We start from the raw sequence: 21,260 nt of genomic DNA, 5'->3' as shown, positions 1-21,260 counted from the left end.
CAACAATGGTAGTTCGAAAGTATAATTATTCTAAAATATTATTCAAATATAACATTGCAAAAACTTAAACATTACATTGCATATAATAATATAATAACCTGAAAATGAAGTTAGTATAAAATAAAAGAAAACAGTTTGATGTATAATGCTTTAAATGTAATAATTAACTTCAAAGAGAAATTTTCCTAGCCTTTGCTGCTGCAAATTTATCGATTAGTTCATCAAAATGTCTGCTGTCGGTAACCTCCCGCTCCGCAACTTAGACAGTGATACACTAATGCCTCATGTCCTGTTTAATAACGTCAAAAAGTTTCTGGGTGAGAGTCAAGCATGTTAGAGTAGTGGAGGGGATCAATTATTGTCTGTTGGGTATATAAAACTAATACATGCTTCAAAATCAGAAAGAGACACAAAACATACGAAAAAGATATCCTCATACTGACGGAGTGACGGACTGAGTATGCAAATGTTTTTTATTTACTTTTTCGTGCGTTTAAGAATGGAAAACATTTCATTCTAAAATTTCGTAACATCAATTTGGCGTCCCCTGGATTCTGCGCCCGGGGACAGATGTTCCCCCCTTGCCCCACCCTAGCTATGCCACTGATGCCATTGATTCTCATATTTAGGGATTATAGTGCAAAAATAATGCAATGGTGTTTACAAATAAAATATGTAGACAACAAACTACAGTATATATTATATTTACTACGTAAATTGTAATGACTTGAAAAAGTACAAGAGTACCACAACAACTGCTGCAAAAGTCTCAGTATTCATGCAAGCCAGATCTCCAACACAAAGGGGTACAAGCAGATCCAATAACGTCTTCCTATCACCAGAAAATAAAACACAGCCTGTCAGGAACTGTAATGGGAAATAACTGTACTCTGCCTATATGTTTATATCAAAGTGCTCAACAAAAGGCCTGAAGTTGGACTTCTGTTTGTTGCTTCTGGAGTATGAGCATATTGTACAGGAGGGATCTTCTCTGGAATAAAAAACACATTCCTGGAGCCGCAGACCTGAAGTATGGTCATCTTCATCTTGCTTAATTAACGTATTAACAGAAAACCACTATTTTGTGGTAGCCCTGTTAAAAGGACACCAGCCAGAAGACAGCACGATCACACTGTAGTCAGGAGCAAAATCCTGAGAGATCTGCTTGTTAAACATATATCATCAGCGTTTCTGTTCAGTGTAGATTAAAATATAATATTGCAAGATTAAAATGTAATATTGAACTGAGAAACACATCAGTGGCAGCATTAAAACCGTACCAACTCGGGGAAGATACCTCTGGGTGATATGTGGAAATTTCAGGGCAGACTAGAAAACCTGAGAATGCACAGGATGCCTATTTTAATGGTGGGTAGCCAAAAAAAAAAATAATTGGATATATCAGTATATATATCAAAAGAAAATAAATATACGCAGTACAGTATATCTTTTTTCAGAAGAGAATTAATTTATTCCTAAAACAGTTCCAATCAACTGTAGCTTTTTGAGATCGGGAATGTGTTCAGTATTAATTCAATTTTATTTTTTTTCTGCAACACAGCTAAACAACTAAGTTTTAAGATCAGGTTATACATGTCATCATTTCTTGAACTATTTTTAATATATAGAAAGATTGATTGGAATTAAATGTGACAAATTAGGGATGCAAGACCAAAGTATCCCTGAAATATGTTTGGGAATGTATGGTGAGAATTGTATTACATGTAAACTATTACCAGACAGTCCTATTCACTACCATTACCAACAAGATGGAGATGCAAAACAAGCGGTCAATAACACAATAAAAGATTTGTCTGCGGGCTTTCACCAGCAAAATGGCTAGTTTTCAACACAGTTGTTTAGAGACGAAAATCTTCAGTTCATCTGGTTTTCAAGAAAGGCTGCTGAACCAAGTGATGATGATGATGGTGATGATGAGAATACCAATGAGCACACTTGAACTGAAATGCTACACCACACAACATTCCAATATGAATTATAATTACAAGGCACAAACACACCAAAAATGTAAACAAACTTGAAATTTGATCAAATCCAAGTAAAAAGCAGCTTTATAACTCCTGTTCATTGATTTGTCAACTGCTCGTATCCTCTTTTAACAACAGAAGTTATATGTCTTCTTTGTTCTCTACACAATAATTGACTATACCTTTCTTATTTATTACAATATTTTGATACAAAGTGTAGTTGCTGGCTGCACCCTGGCCCCTAGTTGCAGCTTAAGTGAATTCAGTTTAACTACTGTAATCATACAGAACAGGGGTCTTAAACTCAGAATCCTGGAGGGCTGTAGTGGGTGCACATTGCTGTTCCAGCTAGTTTCATACTTACTTATATACCTGTATACATTTATTTGTAGGCTAATTCTATCTGACTCACTCATTAAGATTCACAGGCCTATAGCTGCATTTAGAGTTTCTGTTTGTAAATCAACTGCCATTTAAAAATGGGACGCAAATTACAAGGCAAGCAACTGCTAACCGACTAACTTAGTTTCATTTCGAAAGTATGTTTAAAATACGGGAAAAGGATCTGCGGTGGGCTGGTGCCCTGCCCGGTGTTTGTCTCCTGCCTTGCACCCTGTATTGGCTGGGATTGGCTCCAGCAGACCCCCACGACCCTGTAGTTAGGATATAGCAGGTTGGATAATGGATGGATGGATGGATAAGGATTACTATTAAAAAACTGAAAGAAAAAAACCCCCAGTATTATCAGAAAGTAAAGTGCAAAATAAAAAAACATTAATGAACCATCCATCAATCTGTTTCTTGGAAACTTTATGCAAAAGAAAGGAATCATCCATGAATGGGAGAGGCTGGTCTGTTACTCACACACACTCAACCATACAGGCCCAATATGGAACCACCAATTAAGACAGCATTCATGCCTTTGGGATGAAAAAAAAACATCAAAACACTAATTACACACATATCATATATGAATAATAGTATGTTTCTAGAAACATCAAAAAAAAGGATGAATATATTAGGTAGGCTAGAATGACAAATGGCCGCACGGTGGGGGCAGTGGTAGCACTGCTGCCTCGCAGTTAGGAGACCTGAGGTTCGTTTCCCAGGTCCTCCCTGCGTGGAGTTTGCATGTTCTCCCAGTGTCTGGGTGGGTTTCCTCCCACGGTCCAAAGACATGCAGGTTAGGTGCATTGGCGATCCTAAATTGTCCCTGGCGTGTGTGTGTGTGTGCCCTGCGGTGGGCTGGCAGCCTGCCTGGGGTTTGTTTCCTGCTTTGCGCCCTGCGTTGGCTGGGATTGGCTCCAGCAGACCCCCTTGACCCTGTGGTTAGGGTATAGTGGGTTGGATAATGGATGGATGGATGGAGAATGACAAATGTAGTTAACAGCACACATGGAAAATGAAACGGCCACAGGAAGTTAAAGGATGTAAGGGTACCAGCTCACAAATTGTGTAGAGTTGCTAGTAAAAATGTTCTCACGTTTTATATTATGGGTACTATGATGAGTATAGTTGGTCATAAACTAGTTTATCCAGTATACTGGATGCATTTCTCTCTATTATATAAAAAAAACTCCTTCAACAAGATGAGATTTTTTTCAAGTCACGCCCAACTCTCCAACATTTTCAAACATGACAATGGTCCTCTCCCCTCTCATTCGTGTGAATGCTTTTGTCAGACACACTTCCTGTGCTCTCAGCTCTTATAAATTTTTACGTTCTCCTCACATTGTTCCCAATTAAAAAAGACACATTATGTCCAAATCTTATTGAAGAATTTCATCCAGAAGGGTTATCAACAGACGAAATGAGTACACGGGCAATCCTAGCACCGAGAAACGATGAAGTCAAACGTATTAACGCAAAAATTGTCGATTGGTTACACAGTAAATTGGTTAAAAGTGTATCAATAGACTGTGCTGAAACAGTTGGTGGTGATGGCGCGGAAGATGAAATCATCAACTTACAACATCCCGTAGAATATCTACAACTGTTAACACCGTCCAGTCTTCCACCGGCTGATTTACTATTGAAAGAAGGATGATGTATCGTAATGTTACTGCGTAATTTATGTCTGAGAGATGGACTATGCAATAGGACAAGATTAGCTGTATTCAAAATTGTTCAAACAATTCTGACATGTAAAATTTTAACAGGCTACAAGAAAGGTAATGTAGTACATCTTCAGGAGTTAACATTAGACACCAAAGGAGATCTTGATATGCCATTCGTATTAAAATGCTAACAGTCTGCCATTAGAATAGCTTTTGCAAAGACAATTAACAAATCTCAGAGCCAAACATTCAAAAAAGTCATTTTAATTTAATAGAAAGAAAGAAAGAAACGAAATTCAATCACGGGCAGTTGTATGTTGCGCTGATGCATATGTAACAATTCCCATGAAAATAAAAGCCTGTTTAACTTGTACATCCGCATCCCCATACGCGAGTGGCAGAACCGCAAAGAGGCTAGCGTGTAGCGTGTAGTGTAGCGCAGGGGGTTGGCGAGTGAAGCGAGCAGGGGGCAAAGCCCCCTAGTCTTCCTTAAAAACTTGTTTTATTGGCATGGTAAAAATTAGTAGAAAAAACTTCCAAACATATTTAAACATAAAATGCATCCTATCACAAACCAAGAAAATGTAAGGGAAATGGCAAACTTGATTTTATGTCGCTGTATTAGTGACTTGAAAGCAATGCGTATGTATGTGAACTGTGTGTAATAAGTCAGCCGGCCCTTGTAAGTATATCACCCAGAGTGAGACGAGGTTTCATTAGTCATCCGTCAATGCTGGCTACACCTCCCAAACCAGCGAATCTGAATTGGATTAGGAGGATTTGACAGTAAAAAACAAAGCCGCAAAAAAGAGCAACGCGACAGATGCATGAACCTAATCTGTAGCACAGAGAAAGTGCTTTTTCTTATCCCATTTGAAATGTTTCTTACTTTGGAAAATTTGTTTGTGCTGTGATTTATGTTATTCTTCACTTTGTCAGTTAACCCATTACATCGTAATAACTAAACTGTCTAACTGTCCATACCCGAATAAAAGAACTGGGAAAGTTATGCTTGGAATAGATTGAGGGCATCACTGCAGACTGGTAAGTCATCCTAGATAAAGTCACAGGTACCACTAGAGACTGGTAAATGTCAAGCTACAAGGGCTAAGAGTGCAGGAGTGGCTGTTCTGTGTAAGGCACATGCAAGACCACGAGGACTACTCCTGAGCATCTATGCCCCCATGTAAAACCTTTGTTAACACCTGTCAAACTGTGCAGAAAACCATCTACGGGGAGGAAAGCCTAAGACAATCAAACCAACTAGATCACTTTAATGGCAATTTTGAACCTCTTGTCTTTTAGAACTCCCTTACTAATGACTGCAACATCTAATAACATGAAGCATGAATATGTCAAACACTCTTCTCAGTAAGTTAGCCAAGGCCCGCCTGAGTCTAATTGTAGTTTTCTCCAACAAAATGATTGACATCTGATTAAGAAATTGCCGGAGTGAAACCTATAGCCATCGCAGCCCTCTGGGAACTGTGTTTGACACCCCTGATGAATAATACTTAAGTAAGCTATTTTACTAACCTCTTGTTTGTTTCTAGAGTTCTCTCTGAATTTCCTGGCTTTTCTTTGTTGTTTTCATTATGTTCCCAGTCTGCAGCCTTGGCATGAAGACTTTGTATACTGCTTTGTCCACTTGTGCGAGGTGTCGAGCGCTTATATCTTACTGGGCTTTTCTTGCTTTAGCTTTCACATTCTTTGATCCTGAGCTGCAGGTTGTCCTGTTTGTGGATCCATTTTGAATTATTCTGCTGGCAGCCCTCGGCTCCTCTGTTGTTCTGTTTCTGTCAAAAACTCCCGCAACATGACAAGGGAGTCAACTGATGGTGAAATACAAGTTTTAAGCAGGTAGATCTTCGTGAACTGGCACGGATGTGCATTAATATTTGGCAGCATGATAAACACCATCAGTCGTACAACAAAAAGAAATGAACTCATCAACAAGCAACAAGTGTGTACACCTTTATGCACAGATGTATACACTTTATATAGAGCACAGGAGTAGGGGGATCTCTGGAAAAGCAAAACATGGTATTATGATACAGCCAGGGAGGGTCAGAAGAATTGTAATAATTGTTCCAGCTGACAGGAGTATTTAGAAATGCCAAAAAAAAAGACTAATAGGATGGAAAAGCACATAAACATAAAAGGAAAGTTATCAAGCACTATGATGCTATTCTGTGTCAAAGGTCAATAACCAGTTTGCAACCTCTCTCCTACGTGCTGAAGCAGACCACTAGAAAATACTCAATGACAAAGTTAGCATGTTTTAGGAACTGCAAAAAACAAGGTTTATTCTAACATAATGCTAACAAGCCCACTATATGTGCTAATTCAATTATCCATCCATTCACCACTGAACCAATTTAACCCAGTGGGCATGAGCCTAACTTGACCATGCTGGGCACAATATAAGAACCAACAATAATGTGGTGAGACGCCAGCCCATAACAGGGCATATTCATATCCATGTCCACTCAAAGGACATACTCATATACACACCCACAGTCACTCGTAACATTTCATTTAAGGTGATGTGGTTCTTGGTTTGAGTTGTAACACCTCAAATGATAATTGATTTGGTATGAAGTGATTCATTTAGAAGGTTCACCACTCATACAGGAGTGCTAATAAATGGGTTATGTTTCGTTTGGAAGGTGGCGCAATATATTTTAGGAGCACAAAACAATTCAGAAAGACTACACATTGGATGTGTAAAGAGCCAAAAGATTAAAATGGACTGTTTAGCATGGAAGAGAAGGCAATATCACATTAGAGGGAAAATTAATTAGGGTTTGCTAATAGCTTGGATTACATACCAAAAGCTTCATGTACCTTTATAGAGTTAAAATTTAAAAAGTAAAAGTAGAAGAGGAAAATTGCAACTGGACATTTTTGATAATATTTTGATAAGTAAAAGACAAAAAGAGATATTAAGAAATCATTTAAATGGAAGTGTAGTAATTCATTAAATGTATGTGCCATTCTTCTTCATTCGTTTTTAAAACAGTTTTCAAAATAAAAATTATTTATTAATGTTTATGAACAGAAATAGAGTGATTTACAGTGACATTTTCAACTGATTTAATACAATTCAGGGTCTTGGAGGGCTGAAACCTATTCCAGCAGCATTAGACGCAAGACAGGAACCAGCATTGTCCACTACAGAGCCCACTCCCACCCGCACCCGCACTTTCACAGGGTCAGCCTGGAATGATCAATTAACTTAACCCCCATGTTTCTAGATGCTCAAAAAAAACAGAGACAGTGAAAACTCCATACCCAAAATGATAAGCAAAGGATCTGAACCCAGAATGCTGCATTTCTGAGGCAGCAACACTAACAACTGTACCACTATGCTGTAATTTCTTATCTGTGTATTACATACATATATTTGTAGCTGGAGATCCACAAAGGGAGAGGATGAATCACGTATCTCTCCCTTTGTGGATCTCCAACTACAAATATGTAAACCGTATCACAAACCTTTGCTTCCATATACAGTATATATGGGCATCAAGTTCAAGTTCAGAGCTTATTGTCATAAGGAAACGCGTTTCCCTGTACAATGAAATTCTTTCTTTGCTGTCCACACCAAATGACAAAACCAACGTATAAAGATAAACATAAATAATAAGCAGCAGATAGATAATAAGTAACAGAGGAAGCATAAAGTATAAAAACAGAACAGAAGTATAAAGTGTAATGTGCAGGTAGGCGTGTGATGGACAAGTCAAATACAGTTGTGTGAGGATGATAGAATGAGGTGGACCACGGTTATAAACTCCAGTCAGTTATTTAGGAATCTAATGGCCTTGGGAAAGAAAGAGTTCTTTAGCCTGGAAGTCCTGCATTTCATACGTCTGTACCTCCTGCCTGAGGGTAGAAGTGTGAACAGTTCGTGTTGGGGTGGATGGGGTCCGGGTCCCTGTCCCTGTTCCTGTCCCTGAGGATTGAGGCAGTTCTCCTGCAGACTCTGCAGATGTAGATGCTCTGCAGAGAGGGCAGTGGGGTCCTGGTGATCTTCTCAGCAGTCTTTATCACTCTCTGCAGGCGTTTGCGGTCCATAGCAGTAGTGTTGCCTTATCACACGGTAATGCAGCTGGTCAAGATGTTCTCAACAATGCAGCTGTAAAAGTTGCTGGGAATCTTATTCGATATACCAAACTTCCTCAGCCTCCTGAGAAAGTACAGCCGCTGTTGAGCCATCTTGAGCAACTGTGTGGTGTTAAGAGTCCAAGTGAGGTCCTCACTGATGTAGACGCCCAGGTATTACAGGACATGCACATTACAGGACATACTCACGCATATACCCATAATCACACTCACACAGGGTTGGCTTAGAATTGCCAGTTAACCGTGTCATTAGGAACATCCAGAGAAAACCCCACACGCATCCTGTTGTACGCAAAAATCTTCTTATATAATACGCTACCGTGGCTGTCCGTTTCTCTGTCCAGGATTTTAAATCACCTGTAGCTCGCAAACTGTTTCACCTATTGACCTGAAATTTAGTACACATATACTATGTGACGTCTACTGTCCACCTTCGGGGTGATAGTTTTTATTACTCTTTTTATTTTGATTTTATTTTATTGTAGAATCAACTCTTGGCAGAGCGCAGCAGGTTGGCCGTTCTCATCCCTACCCCCTTCGCCGTCACTTCCTCTACCTCCTCATAACTCAAATCATTCTTGAGGCAGATTGAACACTTACAGTAAGTGCCAGCTTAAGTGAAAAACTAAGAAAAACGTACTAAGTAATTGCAACACAAAAACGGACTTAATCAGTTTTAACGCAAAAAGATGCCGACGAAAGACAAGAAGGAGCGGGCCGGGCCGCAAGGGTGGAGAAAAGAAGAGCAGCTCAGGAAACAGCAAGCGCATCAACCTCTGAGCAAACGAATACTAAACGTAGAGAGAAGGAGGATGAAAACTAGGAATGCTCAAGTCAAGTGTATTTCACTGCACATTATCGTTACTGGTGTCTTATATTAGAGCCTGGAGCATTTTCAAACCTCAGAAGCTGCTATGGATTAACATTCACAAAAATCCATCTATTTTTAAAACTGCTTTAATTATAGGAAATCTGCAAATCATAGACCATCCCAGCAGCACTAGGCGCAAAGCTGAAATGAAATCTTGACAAGGTGTCAGTCTACAGCAAGACACCCACACGTGTACGGGGCTCATTTATTGATGCTAGTTAATCTATCATGCATTTCTGATGAATGTAGGAAGAAACCTGAAATATCCAGAAGAAAACCCGCCCAGACGTGTGTGTGTATGAGCAGGTTTATGCCTTGGATTCTGCATCTATAAAGCAACAGCCCTAATCCATGCATCCCATGTCTATAAATATAATTATTTTTTAATAAATCCATTTAGCATAAATCAAAGAGGAACCATTCTTTTTAAAGAGTAAAGCATCCCAATATGATATGTACCAGCACAGATGTGGACATGCTAAGTTATGCACAAGGTATGGATAATATAAATAAATTGATAAGAATGAAAAGATATGCCAATTGAGGTACAACAGGATAGAGGCGATGAAAAAGTGATATAAAGTACAAGATTAAATGTAGATGAATATAAACAAGATAAACTAGATGAAGACAAATGAGATATGTAACTAAAATATGACAGCTGTTAACAATTCCAACCAGACAGGTTATTTCACAAAGCAAAGCTCCTGTTGGGCACTGTGGTGGTGATGAAACGATACATTTGCAATACCACAAACATCAGGCATTAGCCATAGTATTTTAAATCTTAAACCTGTGTGTGGAATGTTCATTTTTCAATTGTATGAAGGGAATGCTAAATAATTAGTGATGCAGACATTTTTTGTCTAAACTTTAAAACCTATAATAAGCAAGTGCAATGCACTTAGCATTTGGCATACGCTGGCAACATGAGAAGAAAGAAAAGAACAAAGATGATCCTAACATGGACCACCTTACCAAAACAAACCTGGACAGAGTTCAAATTTTGGCAGATGACAGAGAAGTGAAATAATAGAAGATAGAATGACATTGTTTGAAAAATTCTTGGGAATCAGACTGACCTTTTTTATTGTCTACTACCAGAGAATACACAGAAGTGATTTAAAAAAGGCAAATGCAATGCTGGGATATACTGTATATTTTAATGCAGGGGTGGGCAAAGTCGCTCCTGGAGGGCCACAGTGGCAGTGGGTTTTTGTTCCAACCCAATTGCTTAATAAGAAGCACTTATTGCTCAAGTAACACTTCTGCTTCATTTTCATTGTCTCGCTCGTTAAGTTTTGTAACCCTCACTGCTTATTGTAGTCTTAAACAGCCGTATTCTCATTTTTTAATTGCTCCTTATTAGCAATAAGATGCAAATGACAAAAGAAACCAGCAGTTCTCCGTTTAGCTCGTTTCCATTTACACCGGTGCGTATTTATTGTGCACTGTTTGGTTTGATTAAATACTTAGAAGGAAAGTGAATAGAAAAAAGTGAAGGACTGAGAACTGCTCCTTCATTTTAGCCTTCAAATCATTTGGATGATATCCTTGCAAAGGAAAATGACTTGACATAACAGAGTTAAAGCACTTAAAAAGCCATGAAATTAAATTATTGGCAACAATTGTTTTCTATTTAAGCAATTGGGTTGGAACAAAAACCTGCAACCACTGCGGCCCTCCAGGAACGACTTTGCCCACCCATGTTTTAATGTGTGGTGTTCAAGCATAGATGTTATTAAGCTTAGGCTTATGTTAATTTATTTAGATAGATAGATAGATAGATAGATAGATAGATAGATAGATAGATAGATAGATAGATGTGAAAGGCACTATATAATAGATAGATAGATAGATAGATAGATAGATAGATAGATAGATAGATAGATAGATAGATAGATAGATAGATATGAAAGGCACTATATAATAGATAGATAGATAGATAGATAGATAGATAGATAGATAGATAGATAGATAGATAGATAGATAGATATGAAAGGCACTATATAATAGATAGATAGATAGATAGATAGATAGATAGATAGATAGATAGATAGATAGATAGATACTTTATTAATCCCAAGGGGAAATTCACATAATCCAGCAGCAATATACTGATACAAAGAAACAATATTAAATTAAAGAGTAATAAATGTATGAATAAGAACTCCACACAATGAATGATAAAAATTCACATCAAGAGAATTTAAATCTTTACTGGATAGTATAAAAATTGTGTTAGCTAACTTTTAAAACATCTCCTTTCTTAGCACACAATTCTAAAGCTCGGAGAAAATCTGAACAGCTGTAACATACTGTATAGGACTGCACAGATAATTTCCTACAGGACACTATTATGAAACCAAGTCTGTGTAGTTTATGAGTAAACAGCAAGATGACTCTAATTTCTGATTTTTTCCAGCTTTGATTATCCAAAGGTATAAATAATATAAACTGAATATTCTTTATTCCTGACACAATCAAGCTGCCAAAATCAAATTGTCTTCAGTACAGTGTGATAGTCAAATTATACATGTAGAAAAATAGAAGTTATTCATAAAACATTAAAAACATACAGTATATTAATAATACTGAATGGCAAATCACCACATATGCTTAAAAATACTGTAATCTCAACAGAAAGGGAAACCAGCGACTGCTCTCTACTGTGTGTTTAGTTGCTTAAGTGCTTAAACTGAATTCATAATTTTGCAGTCATTAGCAGAAGGTAATTGCTCAGCAATATTTACGTAACAGACATTCTGTGCTAGATGAGACTAAACAGTAAACGCCTGTGACAAACACAGAATAATGATGAAGGTACTGTTAAATTAATGAGATCGGATTTTTGGTTATGCACCATACAAAGTTCAGACAGTTATAGTGCAAAAAAATACAAAACAGCCACCCATGTATTACTGAACACACCTAATCCAACTCAGATCTGTGGGGCTCTACAATATATAAGGCAAGAACAAACCACAGAATGGACAACAACCTGTCGCAGAACACACAAATGCACAGACACTCGCAAGATTAAACTTTTAATCAGGACACGTAGAGAAAAATCAATGCAGATGTGGAGTGAACATGAAAGCTCATTTCTGTTACTGGACCGGACATATAGAAACACAACTCTAACACATCATAAGTAAATGTTCTGCTTTTAAAAGCTATTTCATTCAAACACCTCTAAATGTATGTACTTCTACCAAAATGAATAATCACTGTTAACATAAAGTTACTGAACCGAAAAACAGACACAACTCCAAACATGACAGCAATAAATGTTCCTATGCACCTTCCCTAAGGGGAGTCTATTGACAAGGACAGAAGGTTTGACTAGGGAGAGACAATATGTTAAAAAGAAACAAAAAACAGAGGTTTGAAGAATGATGCATAATGGAGTACAAAAAGAAAAAGATTCAGACAAAGTTTACTAGCAAGTGAGAAGGCTAATCCAGCAGGAAATGGAGGATAGTACAATAAAACATGGAATCAGCTCGTTAGAAAGCATGTCACAAAGGGGATGAGCCATAATTAGAGATCTGGATGAGCAATCAGTTACAGAAATAATAGTAGACATTTTGCCTGAAGAAGGGGCCTGAGTTGCCTCCAAAGCTTGCACATTGTAATCTTTTCTAGTTAGCCAATAAAAGGTGTCATTTTGCTTGGCTTTTCTCTACAGAAATAATAATGAAAGAGCCCCCAACTGGTGAGGAATCCTATGAAAAAAACAGGACAATGGACTCTGTGTAACAGGCAAGGAATAAAACCACCCAGCTGAATTATTATTGCAGCCTTTAAATTTACAGTCTTTGTAACTGGTGCCTGTTCACCGACAAAAGCGCGATAGACATATGAGCGCCGACAAAACCTCGACGGACAAATGAGCGCCGACAAACTCGCTAACTGGTTTTCGACAAATGTGCGCCGACAAAATCGCGAGAGAGGCCAAGAGAGTGGGACGCGTAAGTGCGCATTATGTACACATTATGTGCTAAGTTATAACTGTATTCAGAGATGCTAATTGCACTGAGTTTCGTTCCTTCGGAAGATGTTGGGTCCGCTTTCGATGAACTGAGCGAGAGTAGACCCGACAATCTCCAGAATGTTTATGATTACTGGGAGGACAATTACGTTGGTCGATTGAGACGCAATCGACGAGCCAACCCGTTGTTTCCTATCACCATGTGGAACATGCGAGAACGTGTTGCTGATGGCATGCCGCGAACAAATAACTCAGTCGAGGGTTGGCATAACGCGTTTTATACAAAGCGGAATTACCGGCAGTCAAGTCTAAATACGCTCAACTATCAAGACGTCTTGCTGCAATTCTTCCTACATATGCAGGGCGTGATCTTAAGGACTATCTGCGTGCCATGTCTCATAGTATTGACTTCTAAAATAAACGTTATTATATATGCTTTAAACTAGTAATTCATATTTAATGAAACTTTTGCGATTTTGTCGGCGCGATTTTATCTGCGCGATTTTGACGCCGTGTTTTAATGGCTGCTATTTTGTCGGCGCTCATATGTCTATCGCGCAAATGTCGGGTCACTACTGGTGCCAGCGTTAGCCAAGAGGTACATCTCACCCAACAACACCCAGACAGAAGGGTACACTTGCAGTATGAGTGATGACTTAAAACAAGACTCGAAAGAAGGCAAACCACGGCAGAGGGACTTGTACCATTTAATAATACAAAAGAAGCTTCCGAAAAAGAGGAAAAGATATATGTATTACATAATATGTATTTTTTTTATAATATTGCATTGTGACTCACACTGAAAAAGAAATACTACATTGTACCATAATGTCATGAGAAGTCAAGCAAAATCCATCCATCCAACCCGCTATATCCTAACTACAGGGTCACGGGGGTCTGCTGGAGCCATTCCCAGCCAACACAGGCCACAAAGCAGGAAACAAACCCCGGGCAGGGCGCCAGCCCACCACAGGTCAAGCAAAATACCACTTTTGCTTGGCTAACTAGAAAGATTACAACATGCAAGCTTTCAAGGCCCCTTTTTCTTCTTTGATCACATCTCACCTTAAGAAGGCCTTGAAAGCTTGCATGTTGTAATCTTTCTAGTTAGCCAAGCAAAGGTGGCATTTTGCTTGACTTCTCATGACATCCACAATGGCTAACACGGTACAAGACCCTTGCACCATAATGCTAACCTCACTGGGTAGGTTTAGTGAATTACAGCCTAAACAAATAAATACAGTACCAACATTTTCAACTAAATTTTGTTAGAGAAAAATTTTAAAGTTACTTTGCACCCGTTATTAAACCTGCAAATACCTGTAATGTAGTTATTTGTACATTAACTGAAAATGACTTCATTTCATTTCAGAATGGGACTTTCTCGCTAACAAGTCAGGAAACTACAGTGTCCCAGTGTGTGACACATACAGTACACAGAGGCCCCATAGAGCGGTGATTCAATTAGGGAAAAAATGCTTAAAGTGGATAACTACAAATAAACACTCCAAAAGTAGAAACTTGCCAAATCCAAGTCCTTGTAGCACACTGCATGCTGCAATTCAGTTTGTAAAGTGGCTCCTACTACACTTCTCTTATGCTTCATAGTTTTTGTAAAATACTTTTAAACTCAGAGGATGCAAAACTGGGCGGCACGGTGGCGCAGTGGTAGCGCTGCTGCCTCGCGGTTAGGAGACCTGGGTTCGCTTCCCGGGTCCTCCCTGCGTGGAGTTTGCATGTTCTCCCCGTGTCTGCGTGGGTGTTCTCCGGGCGCTCCGGTTTCCTCCCACAATCCAAAGACATGCAGGTTAGGTGGATTGGCAATTCTAAATTGGCCCTAGTGTGTGGTTTGTGTGTGTCCTGCGGTGGGTTGGCACCCTGCCCAGGATTGGTTCCTGCCTTGTGCCCTGTGTTGGCTGGGATTGGCTCCAGCAGACCCCCGTGACCCTGTATTCGGATTCAGCGGGTTAGAAAATGGATGGATGGATGTTTTGTTGTACTTTTTGAGATATAATTAGAATAAGCATACCTTCATTTTGAACCTAACTTGTAATTTGAAATATATACAGTATTTGGGTACAGGTGTTGTGGCATGAAAACAAATAAAAACTGAAAAATGTAGGTCCAAATCCCTTTAGTATCCATTTCCAAGAATGCTCTGATAGCTCTAATAATAAATGTCAGTCAGTCAGTCAGTCATCGTCCAACACGCTATATCCTAACACAGGGTCATGGGGGTCAGCTGGAGCCAATCCCAGGGTGCAAGGCAGGAACAAATCCCGCGCAGGGCACACATACGGGACAATTTAGGATCACCAATGCACCTAACCTGCATGTCTTTGGACTGTGGGTGGAAACCCACGCAGACACAGGGAGAACTTGCAAATTTCACTCAGGGAGGACCCGGGAAGAGAACCCAGTTCTACCCAGCGCTACCCACTGCACCACCATGCCGCCCTCATAATAAATGTCAAAGAGACAAACAGATTCTTGTTTTGTGATGACATCAAATATATTTTTAGGCAGGTTATTTCTTCAGTACGCTCTGGGCTTGACCCTAATGACTTAGTGCTCTGTCACCTCATAGATTCCCCTCTCTAGAGGGCATCCCCAGCACACACCCAACAACGGTGTCGTTTTAATGCAAAAGGACACCAATCAGCCTTTAAAAATACTCTGCCTTTAAAATGGTAAATCAAGGTGTGGAAATGCCTGGAGCAATGGGCATGAAGCACCAATCTGATGGCTAATCTCACACTTTCAATTACAAACACCTAAGATGAAAGGTACATTCCTTAAAGAAAATGTGCACCGATGTTGCACACAAATGCAAACAAAATGCTTTCCATTGTACAGCTGCGTCTTGATTTTCTGCCAAGGAAAGTACATACTAAGAGTGGGAGAAATAGATGCCCTTGAAGTAGTTCAATGTCCAACCGTTTCTTTATTTAAAGGCTAATAAATCATTCAAAGATCTTACACCAGAAGGTAAGACGAAAACAAACCTATGTTACCTACAGTGAGGCCCTGTTATAACCGACCACAGCACGGATCTGATATATTGTCTCGAAGTATAAAAATCAATAAAGCTAACTAACTGACTAATAATTTAATTAATCATTTTCCTTTTTTCTAAATATTGCCTATTTTGATGTGGCCAGGATTCAAAATAACGTGTGGGAACGAAATTTCTATCTTCACAAGATAGCTTTACTTTAAGAAAGATGAAGTTTTTCAGTATCCACCACTGACATAATACAATGTTCTGGTCTCGGACCAGTATAGTGATATCAGTGAAATAAAGTGTAGGATTTATGTGCAAGAAAGAACTGGAGCTGCATGCAAAAACTGAGATTTACCAATTAGATTTAGTGCCATATAATCCATTACGGAATTCATCTTTTCGAACTTACTTTAGAATGACCTCAGTTGAGAATCCTTTGGAAATAATCCCTGATTGGATGTTCTGTGCAGGCCATGTTTTTCCACCAATTATTAAAAGCACCAACTCAACAATATTCCAAGTTTAATGGAGGAAATGACATTACTACTCCAGTTTAGAATCCAGTGATTTAGGGGAACTTGCTTAACAACTTTAACATATTGTAAAAGAATGAATTCCCAGGAATGATATCGTTGGAAAGGGCAATACAGCGAATCTAAACATGAGTCATAAGATATCCATGTATTTGTGTGTTACCCTCATAGTACCTCAAATGAATAGCAGGTCTGAAACATAGGAATAATTCTGAATAAAAATAATTTAGGAAAATGTTTTAACATGACAACTCCTAACATTATATGCATAAAGATTAACTACGCCTCATGTTTAATCAGACGTCTTACCTGTCTATGTGGACCTGAAGGCTCAGATTCCCTCCTTTTTGGCCGAGTAGAAGGTAATGAGTGGCATGGGGACTGTGCTGGGCTTTGCATCAACATTTCCTGTTTGCTTTCAGATGTAGAGTGACCACGGCCTCCACTTTTATGAGAAACGTCTTCTTCAGCCACAGTAAGCATGCCTCTTGACCTCCCTTCTTGCGTTTTCGGTCGTACCACAGCTTCTGCTGCACCCAGTCGTCTTCTCTCCTCAATTTCCTCAATTGGGCGAAGCTCTTCTGGTTCCTCATCAGTTGTCCCAGAAGTGCTTGGTTCCGCACCTGGCTGAAAATCTTTAAGTTCTGTTTCTTTGTCAATGATAACCCATTCCTTGCTATCAAAGTCTTCTTCCTCAGCCAGGGGAACTGATTTAAAAGCATTGCTGAGCGCTTCATGCTCCACTGAGGCAGAAACTTCTATCCTCCCACTGACTTGTCGATCTCCCTGCCCAGTATCGACGGACAACATCTGTGCAAGCTGGGAAGAGTACACCTGTCTGGAAGGAGAACCTATTACATCCATCCTAGACCTACAACAAAAAAAAAAAAAAAAACACATGATACAAATGCTATTAGAATTAAGCTACAATTTTGATTTTGTCAAATCAATTTAGATATTTTAAATGCAATTCATATTAAATTGATCCATAAATTTAAGGAAGCAGGCTAAAAGCCATATGTTACAAGTACAAATGCCAGTTTTCTTTCCCCGTGTCTCTTACCTCTTCATTTCAGAGTGCTCTTGATATGTAAAAATTAATCAATTTTATAAAAATGTATAATACAGTAGTGCAGGGGTGCCCAATGCGTCAATCGCGATCAACTGATAGATCGCAAAGGTAGTGCAGGTAGATCACTTCGCATTCCAAAAAAATGTTTTTAAACATTAGTCTATCATATATCCTCCCTATGGCATTTGCCACTTGATTGAGATACAGGGCGGCCAGTCTGAGATCTCTTTTCTTCTAACACACTGGCCATCCCGCACGCACAATCAAACGCGCGAGCGCCTGCAAACCTCCGGCTATCTATGTGACTCTGAGTTTGATGCAAGTGATCTGGAAATGGAAAATGGAAGTGAGGTACCAGCATCAGGCTATCGGTCCCCAGCTAACTGTGGTACTGAACTCATTCGTGTAGCGGATACTCCTACAGCAGCATTCGCCTGGTTAGGACTACCACTTATGATGACAAGAGGTACAAGCCATATTGCGTCACGCTGCGACTGCCACCATTGCCCACCTGCTGTGTGAAGACAGAGCTTTCCTGCTGCGGCCATTGAGCCACCCCTGTGCAGCCACTGCTGCCAGAGATGCCGAACAGGCACCAACAGCAGCCACAGCACGTAGCAACAGATGTTTTAGCTTGATTTATGTGTGAAACCAATGCATTGTGTTTTTTGGAAAAAATATTCAGCCCTCAAAGTGTTAAACATGCATTATTTATTGTATAGTTTGTGATAAAGGCGCTATATATATGCACCCGACCCGACAAAGACTGACAACGGAGGCATGTTAAAATCAACTAAAATGATTTATTTTACTTCATGTCCTCCCCATGTCCCACAGGCAGTACACAGTCCCAAAGCACACCAAATAAACCCAAACAAAGTCACCACAACACAAAGTAAAGCACGCTCTTCTTCCTCCACCATTCCTCCCAGGCTGCTTCGTCCTCCTCCTCCCGTCTCTCGCCCCTGAGTGGTGGCTGTTGGCTCCTTTTATAAGGCACCCGGAAGTGCTCCAGGTGCTTGATTGCCAAGTTCCGGCTGCACTTCCGGATGTGGCGACTTACACTGCCCATAAGGGCTCAGGCGTCCCAGCTGCAGCACCCCCTGGCGGCGCCTGCAGGACCCAACAGGGCTGCAAGCCAACTCCATTTCCCATGGAGCCCTGCGGGAAACCACGGCACCGCTCCAACCCAGGGGTGTTGCCATCTAGAATCCAAGGGGAGGTATCGAATAGCCCATAGTTGCTCTCCCTGAACATATACCTAAGGGACGTCCCGGCCAGGCATGGGCCCCGGCTGTCTGCCACAAGTTTCTATCATTAATGATAAAAGCAAAACTACTCATATTGGTAGTTTAATCTTCAAGCATATCTACTATCAAATATTTTAATAAACATATCAAAACACAGATAAGCAGGTTAGGAAGATGGATGTAAATTTAAATCCTTACTATGTATTAAAGTAATTGTCTGACCTTTTGTCAAGTACCTCCACCCTTCCTTCTGCCACCGACAACCTCTCTGATTCTGGACTGTTGACTCTTCTGTAACGGAGAGACCGGACTTGAATACTAGGGGATTCTGGAGGAACTTTGACAGGTGAAACTGGACAGACACCTCTGTTGGGATCTTCTTCTAACTGACATGGTGTCTAAAGTAATAAAAGAATAGTGTTCAAGAATAGGACAAAAACAAATATGCCCACCCATGTTAAATGAGTAAGTAATTACATATAATCTGCTTGATATTAATATAATATCCACTTACTTAAAAACAGATTTTGAATAGAGCCAAAGCTGTCAGTGTCAATCCAAACGATGCACATAATACAGTAAGTCAATAAAGCCACACTGAGAATGACTGAAATTTAGTAAATGTTAAATAAACAAGTATAAAAATGTATGCATGGCATAGCATTCAGATCTGTTTGGCTTTCTTATCACAATTTTGTTTATAGTTATATCTCCTTCCATGAGAACCCTAAATACAAAGAGGACTGTTTCATTTATGTTAGGTACATGGCCCAGAGGGGACTGGGTGGTCTCGTGCTCTGGAATCCCTGCAGATTTAATTTTTTTTCTCCAGCCGTCTGGAGTTTTTTTTTTCCTGTCCACCCTGGACATCGGACCTTACTTATTCTATGTCAATTAATGTTGACTTATTTTTATTTTTTATTGTGTCTTCTATTTTTCTATTCTTCATTTTGTAAAGCACTTTGAGCTACATTATTTTTGTATGAAAATGTGCTATATAAATAAATGTTGCTGTTGTTGTTATAGAATATTTTTATGCCACAGTAGTAACTGAAAGTAATTATGTGTCTAGTCATGTACATAAAACATGTTTTTAATACCATTTTCCAACACCATGAGGCTGAAATTGCTTTCATAGGCAGCAGATCCCAACTCAAGTGACAAAAAGATTCATGCACCATTGGTGGTTGTTATTCATTGTAGCATAAAGTGTCACCAATCATCTTTTATACATTTCTACATAAGTTAAGCTGCTTTTACTTATTACTTTTACAGACACAGGAACATCAGATCACTTATCCGTTTTGAGATCAAGGAGCAAGAGAAGTGAACTGCTGTGACTTAGGTTCACTCAAGATGCTGCACAGCCACAGTGACGAGAGCAGAATGAGACAGAGGCAGAAGCCAGGCTGTTAGCATATAACGAGACCGTACTTACGTTGTATGACAATGAATAAACCAACAATATCATATTGAATAAATAAATACACATTGTAAGAGACGGCCGGCAGCTCAACCCGGCCAGGACGCTCCTGAGATGTAACGATTGGGGAAGGCAGCTTTTCGAGGACACTACCTCCCCCAAGACGCTAGATGGCAGTTTCCCTGGACTGCAGTGATGTCCCGGATTCCCGCAGGGCACTATGGGATTCTGTGGGAAAATGGTGGGAGACGAACTTCTTACCTAGCCCGGAACTACTAGTGGATCACGAGAGACGGAAATCCCAATGTACTTCTAGGCTAGGTCAGAACTTCGTCTCCCAACATTTCTCCACAGCGTCCCCTGGTGGCACCCACAGTACCCAGCAGGGCTGTGTTGCTGAACTCCATGTCCTACAGTGCCCTGCAGGAATCCGGGGCACCGCTGCCATCTACCGTCTTGGGGGAGGCAGTGTCCTAGAAAATTTGCCTTTCCCCATTCTTTCATCTGTGGGGCGTCCCGACTGGGTTGAGCTGCTGGCCGTCTCTTACAACATCTAACATTGAACCTTTCTTACATAACAATTGACCATCCAACCACAAATCACCCTGTGTCCTGAAGTCCTGTAGTAAGGTGTACATATTTCAGCATGCACAACTGAAAATTTCACGACACCCAAGTTAATTGTCTGCTTTGTTGGACTAAAATTTAAGGATAGTGAGTGGATGTGGGGGATTACATTTTATTTCGGTGATTCAAGAGAGAATAATCAGAGTGTAGATAAACCTCTGAAAAAAATTCTTCAAAAATAATATATACGAGGGGGGGAATGCCAGAAGAAATGGTGTGGTACCAGCTGGGCTACCCACTGTAATCAGCGCCAACACAATTAACAGCACAAATTAACTCAGCTTCAGAAGTAGCAATAACAGGAGCTCTGTCC

At 39.8% G+C, this 21,260-nt stretch overlaps 1 protein-coding gene across 1 annotated transcript in view; it reads right to left on the bottom strand.

The window, feature by feature from the left end:
- ttbk1a (tau tubulin kinase 1a) overlaps positions 1 to 21,260 on the bottom strand; it is a 161,657-nt gene that overhangs the window by 29,227 nt on the left and 111,170 nt on the right. The window contains exons 13-14 of the mRNA XM_039738448.1: positions 19,120 to 19,295; positions 16,885 to 17,446 (exon numbers count right to left, since the gene is read on the bottom strand). Coding sequence (XP_039594382.1) covers positions 16,885 to 17,446; positions 19,120 to 19,295 — 738 coding nt within the window. The remainder of the gene's footprint in view (positions 1 to 16,884; positions 17,447 to 19,119; positions 19,296 to 21,260) is intronic.

This window comes from Polypterus senegalus, chromosome 16, assembly GCF_016835505.1.
Source record: "Polypterus senegalus isolate Bchr_013 chromosome 16, ASM1683550v1, whole genome shotgun sequence".
Lineage (NCBI taxonomy): Eukaryota > Metazoa > Chordata > Cladistia > Polypteriformes > Polypteridae > Polypterus > Polypterus senegalus.
This window is presented reverse-complemented; position numbering and strand designations above follow the sequence as displayed.